Source organism: Patella vulgata, chromosome 1, assembly GCF_932274485.2.
Source record: "Patella vulgata chromosome 1, xgPatVulg1.2, whole genome shotgun sequence".
In the NCBI taxonomy this organism is placed as follows: domain Eukaryota; kingdom Metazoa; phylum Mollusca; class Gastropoda; family Patellidae; genus Patella; species Patella vulgata.
In genome coordinates, this window is record NC_065879.2 from 55,721,718 (window position 1) to 55,734,974 (window position 13,257).

Consider the following 13,257-nt stretch of genomic DNA (forward strand, 5'->3'; position numbering starts at 1 on the left):
AAGAAATGTAATGTCAAGGATAGAACCGTATGCGAAACGGAAGAAAAGGCATACAGAAAGCAAACTACTTACCATTACCACTTAATTAAAAACAATGACAGACTACAGGTCTGCAAGAATATGTTTTATCGACGTTTGCTCTCGGAGAACAAAGGGTGTACAGATGGTTCGACCGTTCCAAAAACGGTACAACACCTGGCTCGACCGAAAAGAGAAAAAATCCAAGAATAGAGAATCGTCTACATATTTAACCGCTAAAAGATTTCTAGACCCTTTATCTAAATTGCCGTCCCATTACTGCCGATCATCGTCAGACAAGATGTACCTAGAACAAGTCTTCACAACAGTTTTTGAAAAGTCTAATTCGATAGCTTTTCTCTAATAGATTCCATGCTCCTGGCTAAACGTACATTGGGTTTTGTTTATAACTCCTGTTTATGGAGTAAATATCACGAAACTTGATATCTTATCTGAGGTTGCGTATTCAGTATCATCCCTATCCAAGGCTATATTTACCTACCAGAACCGATCCAAGGCTATTTACCTACCAGAAAACTTACCTGGAATTGTGTAGTAGATGCTATGACCCTAGGTAGCTTACCTTGAATTATGTCGTGGATATTATAGCCTTGGATTACTTACCCTGAATTATGTCTTGGTTATTATGGCTCAGGGCTATTTACCTTGAATTATGTCAGCTACAGCTGATGAAATTGAGTGTTATATTCGGGTGCAGATAAGCTTCATAATCCACCATTGACACCCTGATTTTTCCCGATTTGCTCCGCCCCCCCCCCCCCCCACGGCCGATAAAAAAAATATCCTGCGTCCGCCACTGTACTAGGTAAATTACCCTAAAAATAATCTGTGTAAATAGGTTATTCGAATTGAAGGAGATCTGAAGCATACGTTTCCCTCTTGAGAAAGACGAATTCGAATACGTCATTGTAATGGGCACCTGAAACAAATAAGAATAATAATAAAACAGTTTGACAAAACTTAAGACTTAGTAATGAGAAATTAAATTCTTAAGTTAGCTGGTTCGTTCGATTGTCTAAAAGTTCAAGACTATTGTTTTCTTTTTTTTTTCATCTAGATTTGGGACACAGTTTTACCTCTTTCTACTCTTTCTAACGTGAATTCCTCTATCATTTAGATTCAAAATACTACTATTATGTCAAAATGGACAGGCTGTGTTAGACAAAACTTAAGACTTAGTAATGTGAAATTAAATTCTTACCTTGTTAGCCTGTAGCCTGCGTCGATGTCAATTAGGAGATACGACTTTTTGGTTCTTAAAAACCACGTGACTTTGAAAGATGTTTTATGACAAACTGGCGTATATAAGATACGACATTTTGGTTTGTAGAAAATTTCACGAATCAGAATACGATGTTTAGTCACATGCCTATAACTTGAGTTCTAACTGGATTACAACTACCGCGAATAGAGCATTCGACGCGCCATTAATTTACGATTCTAACCATGTAAAAAACGTTTTTGGTGCCAAAATTGATATACATGGTTTTGATCGCCCACCGACGACATACAAAATCTTTTTATATATTTTGTTCCGATTTGAAGACCAAAATAATTAAAAAGTCCTCTAGACTGAAACCAGACCCATAGTTCCATCACTACGATATCTTCATTATTGGGACGTCCCCACACTGACGGGTATAGCACTTGCACACCATAAACAACAAGCATTAACATGATTTTCACCTAAATAAGAATTTGTCAAATACATTATGGGAACAGATGCATAGCTGCCCACAAATATAGTCTGCCTTGCATAGTTATTCCTCTCTCCCACACAAATCATTGCCTTATAGTCCATTTAAGAGTAAAACACAATATTAGCTGCATTATGGGGACGTCCCCGTAATGATAGGTGTATTATGTTGCATAACACTTACACACCATAAGTAACAAGCATTACCAGGACTTCTTATAAACCTTTGTCATTTGCTACATACATTAATGGGTCAGGCAGTTGTCTCCCCTTTGACTACATCCTAAATTGACACACTTATTTTAAGTATTTAAAAAAAACATTCACCTGCATTATGGAGAATCCACATCTTATAACACTCGCATACATGTGTCTACCCAAGGGCTACCTACATGCGAAATTTCAGCGCCCTGGGAGCAAGGGGGAGGGGGGCAAGATTTGAGAAAAAGTTACACAGAGGAAAAGTGGTCAAGTCGGGGATAGAAATGGCAATAGAGGGATTAAAAGGGATTATTCTGGCCTCAATTCTTTTTTTATGAATTCAGGCTAACCCCGCTAACCCTCAGAAAAAGGCAAAAATTTCCTCAAGGCCCACCAGGGGGAATGTGTCAAGTAGGGCTATGATCCGACACTTACCTACCATAAATTAGATTTTGCCGGAGAACTTTAATAAACAATTTGAACCCCCTGGCCGATCGTACCCATAGTTGGTGGGCTCCTGCCCACGGACCCCTATTTGCCCCCCACCCTAATTTTATTTACCTACCACCCATAGGGGCCGAGTGATTGGCTTTTTCCAGGGGGTACCGAGATGCCGAAAAATCGACTTTTTCCCTTTTCGCCTTGTTTTCAGATGCATTATTGTTACACTCGACCCTTCCCGAAAGACGATTGGCACTACATTTTCAGTATATCAGCCGATTGACCCTGCTCAGCCAAATTTGGTCCTCCTCGGGCCCATAGGGGCTTAGTACGGACCCTTTTCAGAGCGAAATTGGACCGTATGCTCACAGCATCCGTACTTTCATGGGTATCAGTCTGAAATTCACTGGTGACCTGCCCTAGGAACCTTTACGGGATTCGTTAACACCATCTTCCGGTTCTGACCTCTGCAAGTCGAGCGATGGCCATTTTCCCTTTCTCTTTGTCACCTTCCTATCTCTATGTCACCTCTTTACCTGGAATGGGTCCACGAAATAACGCCACGGAGGTAGGGACTCCTATAAGGGTAAGGTTTAAGTGTATCTCCCCGAGGCCTATACCACGAGGCAAGATTTACAAATAGGTAACATAAAGAAAAAGTGGTCATGGCCGGGGGTGTCAGGTTTAGGGATGGGCAGCCTTACCCACAGGTTGCCCAAGGAATTTGGCCTAACCCCCTAAGACCAAGGAAATCGACAAAGATTTCGCTTGAGACCCCCGGTGGGGAATAAAGTCGAGTAGGTTTCTGATTCGTCACTTATCTACCCTTAATTCGACTTTTACGGGAGAACTTTAATAAAATCGGAACCCCCTGGCCGATCATGCCCATCTTTGGTGGGGACCTGCTAACGGACCCCCACTGGCCTCCTGCTGCCCATAGAGGGTGAGTTATGGGCTTTTTCTAGGGGGCAAAGAAATGCCAAAATCGACTTTTTCCCTTTTCGTCTTTTTTTTAGGTGGATTATCGCTACGCCCGAACCTTCCAGAGGGGCGATCGGCATCAAAGTTTCAGGGAAAGTACCTCACCTCATCGTACACCTCTCAGCCAAATTTGGATTCCCTCGGACCCCTGGGGGCTGAGTACGGGCCCCTTTTCAGCGCAAAATCAGTCCAGATTCGGCCAAAAATCGAAATACGCATGCCCGTTTGCCCACAACATCCGTACGTTCGTGGGTATAAACCTGAAAATCACTGGGTACTTACCCCAGGACCTTGTACAGCTTTCCATATCACCCACTTCTGGTTCCGACTTCTGCAAGTTGAGAGGTGGCCTTTTTCCCAAGGTTACCGAAAAGAAAACATTTTTTCGAAAAATGGTAGAATGCTTCGATTTTAATTTTGAAACCTTATTCGGATGCGCAAGGGTGGAAAATGGGGTTGGGAGGGGGGGGGGGGATTCTGAAATTTTGAAGAGCTTACTCAATTTTTAAAACGAATTCTTTGGATATTCAAGTGAAAATGTCGACTTTGGAAATTTTGGCCAAGTGGTCACCTATATTAACGCCTATGTTCGACCCCTTCCGTGGGGGCAATCGCAGCCAAATTTTACCTAACCTAACGCTTGCGCCCACCCTACAGCCAACAGGGGCTGAGTACGGGCCCTTTTTTCCAGGGAAAAATCGGCTAAAAATTAAAATGTTATTTTAAGTCCACATAGGCTATCCGCCATGATGGATTTAGTCATGTGACCCGTTGGCGGCCATTTGCATTTATACAGACCCATTATTTTGCTTAAAGAAAACAACACCATCGCCTTGAAATATTCAGGGCACCTAGGTATCAACGTAAAAAGTTCCTAGCCGGAATTTGGTAGTCATGGTACCTTTGTTATGAAGGATTTTTTTAAAAAATGGTCCTATTTCTTCGAAACTTCGGCTACCCCCCCATTCCGACATCGGGGCATCCAAAAATGATCTCATAATTAAAATCGAACACCTAGTTCCATCTCTATTTTTGGTTTCAGTTTATGTACCCCCGGGAAAATGACCACTGCGCGCGTATTTCAATTTTTAGCCTTTTTTTTTTGGTCGATTTTGCTCTGGAAAAGGGCCCGTACTCAGCCCCTATGGGGCCGAATGGGCCAAATTTGGCTGAAGTGTGGGCGCTAGTGTTGGGTATCTGCCCGTAAAATTTGGTACTGATTGCCCGGCCGGAAGGGGTCGAACGTAGTGTCAATACAGGTGACGACTTGGCCCAAATTTCTAAAGTCGACATTTTCACTGGAACATCCTTAATAATTATTTTAAAAATGGAGTAAGCTCTTTGAAATTCCGGCTACTCGCCTCCACCCACATTTTCGACTCTTGCGCATCCGAATCTGGTCTCAAAATTAAAATCGGACCATTCTACGATTTTCCGAAAAAAATTTTTTTTTCATTTCGGTAACCTCGGGAAAATGGCCACCCCTCGACTTCGGGAAGTCGGAACCGGAAGTGGGTGATATGGAACGGTGCGGAAGGTCCTAGGGTAGGTACCCAGTGAATTGGGTTGAGGTACCTGCCCTGAAAGTTGTAGCGATAATCCTATTGAAAAATCGGCGAAAACAGACAAAAATAGATTTTGGCATTTCGACGCCCCCTAGAAAACGCCCATAACTCAACCCCTATGGACAATAGGTACATGAAATTTAGCGGGTGGTCAGTGGGGGTCCGTGGGCAGGTGCCCACCAAAACTGAGCAGGATCGGCCAGGAGGTTCCGATTTTATTCAAGTTCTCCCGTAAAAGTCGAATTATAGGTAGGTAAGTGTCGGATCAGAACCCTACTTGACCTTCTGTGTCACCTCTTATGCTCTGTGTCACCTTTTGGGACGTATCCGAGAAAGTACAAAGTGAAGTGTGCCATTTAGGTTCGAAACCCCGAGGGGGTAGCTGTATCAACCCCAGGCCGACCCCCATGCAAAATTTGGGGGCCCTGGGGCATTAGAAGGGGGCGTATTTTCAAAAAGGTTACATAGAGAAAAAGGGGTGTTGGCCGGGGGTAGAAGCGGGCCCTAGAGGTTTAGGGAGGGGTTGCCTACTCCCCACGGTTGCCCTAGACACTGGACCTAACCTCCGTAAACCGGGGAAATCGACAAAAATGTTTGGTTAACATCCACTTAGATCATAAGGTCCGGTAGGACTCTGATCCGACAGTGAGGTACCTATAATTCCACATGTACGAGAGAACTTGAAGGAAATCGGAACCATTTTTGGTGGGCACCCGCCCACGGACCTCCACTGGCCGCCCACCAAATTTCGTGGACCTCTTGCCCATAGGGGCGGAGTTATGGGCGTTTTCTAGGGGGAGTCAATTTTTCAGCAGGATTATCGCTACGCCCGGGCCTTCCAGAAGGCCGATCAACGCCCAATTTACAGGGCAGGTACATCACCCCATCGCCCATCTGTCACCCAAATTTGGGATCCCTGGGACCACTGGGGGCTGAGTACTGGCCCCTTTTCGGAGCCAAATTCGTCTAATTTTGGCTAAAAAAACAAATACGCGTGCCCGTTTGCTCACAACATCCGTACCTTCGTGGGTTTCGACTTGAAATTAGGACAGTGCGCAGCCTGCCAAATCATTCATTTCCGGTTCCGACTTCCCTAAGGCGAGGGGTGGCCATTTTCCCGAGGTTACCCAAGTGAGAAAAAAAATAATCGAAAACTCGTAGAATGGGGGGGGGGGCAAAATAGCTAAGAGTTTATACCATTTTTAAAGGAATTATTAAGGATATTCAAGTGAAAATGGCGACTTTAGAAATATCGGTCAAGTGTTCACCTGTATTAACCCTAAGTTCACCCCTTCAATCGGTACCAAATTGTAGGGACAGGTACCCAACTCTAGCGCCCATATTGCACCCAAATTTGGAGCCCATCGTTCCCATAGGGGCTGCGTACGGGCCCTTTTCAACAGCAAAATCTTCAAAAAAACGGCAAAAAATTGAAATTTTACGCGCGCGCATGCGTGTCACATCCCTACTTTCGTGCACACCAACTTGAAACTCAGCGGGTACCTGGCCTATGGTCCCAAGCACAATTCCAAAAAAGAAATTTGAATTGCAAAAAAGTGCACAACTGAGCCCCACAGCCTTGGGCCCTTCTAGTCATCCTACCTCCTTGAAATTTATATATGTTCTCCCTCAATACGTGCAGAGGTAACTCTCCAAATTTCAGGCTCATTGGATTAATATTAAAGATTTTAGACCATATATTCCTGGTGTATAAAGCCGTCATTCAGCAAAACCATCGAAATACCCCGAACTGAGCCTTCCCTGAAACTCTTAATTTTTGAGTGATCAGGCTGAAATTAGGACACCACCTTCCTAAATATAGTATGATGGTGCTGTACAAATTTCAGGCTCATTGCATTAATATTTAAAGATTTTAGACCATATATTCCTGGTGTATAAAGCCATCATACGACACGCTCAGCAAAACCATTGAAATACCACAGGAATATATGGCCTAAAATCTTTAATATTAATCCAATGAAGACATGGAAGACATGTAGAATGATTCTCTGAAAATTTCAGCTTCATCACTGCAATATTTCCAACAAAGACCAGGGTTCATGCATGCGCATAGTGCGAAAAGAGACGGAATTGCAAAAAAGGGCACAACTGGGCCCCACAGCTTTTGGCCCTTCTAGTCATCCTACCTTCTTTAAATTTATATATGTTCTCCGTCAATACCTGAAGAGGTAACTTTTCAAATTTCAGGCTCATTGGATTAATATTAAAGATTTTAGACCATATATTCCTGGTGTATAAAGCCGTCATTCAGCAAAACCATCGAAATACCCCAAACTGGGCCTTCCCTGAAACTCTTAATTTTTAAGTGATCAGGCTGAAATTGGGACACAACCTTCCTAAATATAGTATGATGGTGCTGTACAAATTTCAGGCTCATTGGATTAATATTAAAGATTTTAGACCATATATTCCTGGTGTATAAAGCCGTCATACGACACGTTTAGCAAAATCATCGAAATACCACAGGAATATATGGCCTAAAATCTTTAATATTAATCCAATGAGCCTGAAATTTGCACAGCCACCTTGTAATGTAAATGGGGCGATTCTCTGCAAATTTCAGCTTGATTGCACAAAAATTAAGGAAAAGGGTCAGGATTGAGGTGTCGCAGAGAAATGGCAAAAATTCAGGGGGCCACAGCAGATCAAGGTCACGACTTTTTGTTGGCGATTTTAAAAAATGAAGAACAAATGTGGGGTCAATCTATCAGGTCACCGAGTCCCGAACCGATGGGATGACCTTGACCCGATCGGCAAAAATAAAACATATTTCCGGGGGACACAGCGGATCCAAGTCACGACTTTTTGTTGCCGATTTTAAAAAATGAAGAACAAATGTGGGGTCAATCTATCAGGTCACCCAGTTCTGAACCGATCGGATGACCTTGACCCACGCCCACCTGTCATGACCTTGGGACCACGAGTGAGCCCCGTGACCGGCCTTTCGTAACCTGACCTTGAATCGGACCTTGACCTTTCTGGCTACGGTCCAGAAGGGACATGAACATTTGTGTCTGCGCGGTGACCTTTAGCCTTTGAGATGACCTAGACCCACCAAGGTCATGCAGGGCTGGAGGTCATGCTCAAAGGTCAAGGTCCGGTTGGCGTGACCTCATCCGGGGGCTCGCTAGGTGGGGGCAAAAATAAAACATATTTCCGGGGGATCCAGCTGTGGTCTAAAGGGGAGATAACTTGATGTCCAAATCTCAACCGACGACCTTGAGGTCGCGGCCTTTAAAACTAAATCGACCCCTGGGAGTCGCGTGGTGACCTTGGTTTGACCCTTAAAGGTCAAGGTCAAATGACCATCAATAATGTTTTTGACCCACTTCCGGTTGCCGGAAGTCCATTTTGATGTGACCGGGGGACTTTTCGGGATGGATATACTTCACAAATACCCAACCTGGGACCTCGCCCACGATCACTTCGGGGCGTTTACAGACGAGGGGTCGTGTCTGGGGATCGGATTTTTTCAAAGTCCGGGATTTTGAATCCGACTTTTTACCTATGTTGCCGTCAGGGGCGTGATATGTCAGCCAAGGTCATGAACTTTACCCCTATGACAGCCCCGTCATCGGTCTTGTGGGTCGCGACCTTGACCTTGGCATTTCTGGCGAATGTCTGTATGGTACATAAACTTTTGGGAATTTTTCGACCCCAAGGTCAAATGTCAGATCAAAGGTCAAGGTCAATAATAAAAGGTCATTGATGTGTCCATCCAAGGTCATGACATTTGACATGTCACGTGGCCGTGGGATCCAAACAGAGGCCCCGGAGCATGCAAGATGGTAGATATATTGGTGACTTTGACCCTTTCAGATGACCTTGACCTATCGGGGTCATGCGGGCCCCGATGTTAGGTCGAAAGGTCAAGGTCCGATGGTTCTCACTTAATCAGTTTGGCCCCTAGGGGGGCAAAAACCGAAATATTTGTGGGGCCCCTAGCGGGTCAAGGTCACGACTTGTGGTTGGCGATTTTAAAAAATGAAGAACAAATGTGGGGTCGATCTATCAGGTGAACAAATCCCGGGCCGATCGAAAGACATTTTTCCGACAAAATTCCCCCAAAAGTCAACTAGCTAAGATTTTAATGCTGTGGTCAAAGGGGAGATAACTCGCTCATCCCGAAACGGATCCGACGACCTTGAGGTCGCGGCCACTTATACAAAATCGACCCCTGGGAGTCGCGTGGTGACCTTGGTTTGACCCTCAGATGTCAAGGTCAAGGTCAAATGACACTTGTGTGTCATTTTGACACATTTCCAGTCGCGGCAGAAAAATTCAAGGAAACGCGGAAGGGTCGATTTATGGGGGGGGTAGCCGCGAGGACTAATTCTGAGGAAGATCTGAAATAATTAGAATAAAATAATGATAAAAGGACTGTCCGTCTGATTTAATAACCATATCATGTGCTTAATCTTGCTCAAGTGTTGCCACTCTTGTGGGGACTTGGTATGGTTGGAAATGTATTGAGTCCATATCTCCATTTTGATTGAATCTAGCACGCTGAAACTTGCACAGCCATCTTGTAATATATTTATGATGATTATCTCACAATTTCAGCTTCCTAGCGTCAAAATTAAGCAAAAGGGCCAGGGTGTCAGGTCCATCCCATTCAATAACCATGTGTTGTGCTTAATCTTGCTCAAGTATGGCACTTTTGTGGGGACTTGGTATGCTTCGAAATGTATTGAGTCCATACCTCCATTTTGATTGAATCTAGCAAGCTGAAACTGGCACAGCCATCTTGTAATATATTTATGATGATTATCTCACAATTTCAGCTTCATAGCTTCAAAATTAAGCAAAAAGGTCAGGGTGTCCGGTTCATCTCTTTCAATAACCATGTCATGTGCTTAATCTTGCAAGTATTGCCACTTCTGTGGGGACTTGGTATGCTACGAAGTTGTTGATTGGTCAATATTTAAAGACACTGTAAGGCTCATTCTGATTGGATATCACTCACACCCAATCAAGTATAAGGTGGAGTGCAATGTGCTTTGTAAATTGTGTGTAGGAGTGTCTAAAAATACCGATGTTTGCTCACATGTGGGGACATGCCAAAATTTGCACAAAAACTACAATTGACAACATTGTGAGCACCTGGGCAAAAAAACATTGTGGGGACTTGATTTTTATAGTTAGTTGATCTCGTGCTAAATCACTTCATGTCAAAAATGTAAATTAAACTTGTCCCATCCTTTGTTTCAGAAATTATGAGGATGATTTTGAAGGTGACGATGATGATGAATATTTGGACCAGGGTTTGATTCATGTGGATGATGCAGACAATCGCAAGACAAATCCTCGCGGAAAATCTTCTACCACAGACGATATTTATGACTTCAGTACTAAAAACTTGGGCTATTGAATTGTGTTTTACTATATTATTATTGTTGCCATGATTATTGTTACTCGGTATGTCAATGTTGCCATGAACACAAATAATTTTTGCATCAAGTAAGAATAAGTAATTGAATTCTGTGCTCTCCATGATGAAATTTCCAGGATCTGAATATTGTTAACTATTGGTGATGATAATATATTACAATAAATTAATGCTACCATTTTAAAGTGCAAAAATATAACGACCCATAAATGTGTTGAATTCATGCTACATGTACATTTTGTTGTAAACAGAAAATATATTAATCATATGAAAGTAGCAATATTTTTATTAAGTTATCAAACAAATCACTTCTAATCTTTACATGCAATTAATACACACTATATTACAACTATCTATAGCTCACTGTATGGTACAATAATCAACGTTTCTTAAATTAGTTGGCTACCCAAAGAGCGTACAGTAAGCAAAGTTATCAATAGCTAAGAATTAAGATAGTTGCTTGTAACAAAATGATTAGTAAATTTAACAAATAGTTTGATTGTGTCAGATGAATGAAGTCATATTATTCTGGCTAGCCGAACGTGGAGACACACTAGGTGAATCCTTCGCCCAATTCACCAGTCGATTGCATCACCTTTCACGTCACATGATTAAACATGGCAGCAACCATGTCTTCAAACAATCATGTGAATTTAATGTTAATCCGCATTTGATGGTAAATTCAGCTCTTCTTGGCAAAACATAATGTTAATACTATCTAAGTTATTGTTAATGAATTATAGAGAATGAAATTTGTTTTACTATAATGGTAAAGTGTGAAATTTAGACCACACAAATAAAAGGAATAGGTTCTCAGGCACCACCTGCTCGTGACAAATTGAGCTCAGGGATGATTTTTTATCATGCAACTAAACAAAAAGATACTGCGTGAAATTATCTTGGCAGAATGTACATATGTGATTAAAGTATTATTAAGTGATAAAACAAACTTTACATTTAATAAAATCCCTCTTAAATTGACATTAAAATAGTCATTTCCCTTGTATGCATTTGTAGCATTTTCTAACTTGTTTATATACATGTATAGGATTTATCTGCCACTTTGACTTGGTTATCCAACTCAAAGGAACAGTACAGTATTATTATCCAAAACTGACAGATTTCTTCTATTATTACAATATCAGTGAGTTCATTCTACAAAAAAAATTATAGTATCAGTGGTTATAGGGGGGTGGGGGTATATGGAACGGATGAACGGTGATATATTGCAATAATTGTTATCAATCTAAAAAGAAAAGTGAAAGTACAGGGCATGTCAATACATCTTAAACAGAATTTTTACAATGCTGTTGGTACCTGAAGCAATTTTTTAAATGGCAATTCAATATCTGATTATAACGCTTTTTAAAATTCTCTGAATATGTTGCCCATATTTTGGATTTAGATCTGGGAATGGATATATTTTTATACACCCACATTTTCATGAGGATGTATCGTTGCCCCTGTCCATCCACAATTTTTGGACACTCTGCGGATCATAATTCCTATTTGATTTTGACAAAACTTAAAATATAGGTTTATCTCCAAAAGATCTCAGTTCCTTTCAATATTGGCATTTATCGGATCGAAACTTCATTGATTATAGCCCCTGATTGTATGAAAAATCATGTTTTTTAGCTTGTGGACACACTAGAGGTCACAATTTTTATCCAATTTAGATGAAACTTGAAATGTAAGTTTATAACCCAAGATTTCGGTTCCTTTCAATATTTGCACATATCGGACCACTACTTCCTGGATTATGGCCCCTGATTGAACGATAAATCGCATTTTTAGCTTGTGATCCTTCTAGAGGTCACAATTATTATCTGATTTAAAAAATATATATGACCATTATATCGTAATGTCGGTTGAGTTTGAATTTCATGTAAATCAGACCAAAACTGGCTGACAAAATGGACGCCCAAAATATAGTACATGTATATCAAGGTTGTGGACCCCCTAGAGGTCACAATTTTGATCCGATTTTGATGAAACTTGAAATACATGTTTATAACCCAAAGATCTTGGTTCCTTTCGATATCCACGCATATCGGATCGTCAATTCATGAATGATGGCCCTTTATTGTATGAAAAATTGCCTTTATTGTTCTCTATCCATCTCTTGCAAAATGTGGGCATTCTTGCCTGGCAGCCGCTGGTTATCTGATTTTTAAAAAAAACAACTTTTAAATATATCACCGTTACACCCTTATGATGGTAGCGTTTGAATTTTGTGAAAATATCGGACAAGTTGCCTGACAAAATGGCCGCTCCTTGTAGTGTAAATACCAAGGTTGTGGAGTGTGGACTCTCTAGAATTCACAATTTTTATCAGATAAATAAAGAGCTGGCAGTTCTTGGTATAATAGTTAAAAACTAGATAATATAAAGGGAATTTGCTGAAAATTTCAGTCAAATTGATCCACTCTGCTGAGATTTTAGCGATTGAATTTTCGACCTAGCCTCAATCATCATTACTGAAGTCGGTACGATAAAAAACATAGTCTCGATTATCCATTTCATGATTAAATTATGCATGGAAGTCGAACAGGAAATCGGAACCTAATCCAATAAACATTGCAGGCTAGCGATGACATCGATGGTTGATTATGATCTGGATAAGTTCATTAATTTCTAATTAATAATTTAGATAACATTTCAGGCCTAAAGAAAGACCTGCAATAGGCAGATTTAGCTCTTGCATAATGTATGTTTAAAATATCTCGGTTCCTTTCGCTATACGCGCATATCAGACCGTAACTTCCGGGAATAAGGCCGCTGATGGTATGAAAAATCGCAGTTGTAGCGTGTGGACCCTCTAGAGGTCACAATTTTTATCTGATTTTAAAAACTGTTTATATATATCACTGTTACACCATAATGGCCGCTCCTTGTACGCATATAGTGTAAAAGTATGTAAT

The 13,257-nt window shown here is 41.4% G+C and overlaps 1 protein-coding gene across 7 annotated transcripts in view; it reads left to right on the forward strand.

Moving 5' to 3' along the window:
• Window positions 1-11,282, forward strand: part of LOC126808777 (serine/threonine-protein phosphatase 2A regulatory subunit B'' subunit beta) — a 281,556-nt gene extending 270,274 nt beyond the window's left edge. For all 7 annotated transcript variants that reach the window (XM_050533746.2, XM_056101922.1, XM_050533748.2 and 4 more), the window contains one exon: window positions 10,156-11,282. In XM_050533746.2, coding sequence (XP_050389703.1) covers window positions 10,156-10,315 — 160 coding nt within the window. In that variant the 3' untranslated portion in view covers window positions 10,316-11,282. The remainder of the gene's footprint in view (window positions 1-10,155) is intronic.
• The last annotated feature ends 1,975 nt before the right edge of the window (window positions 11,283-13,257 follow it).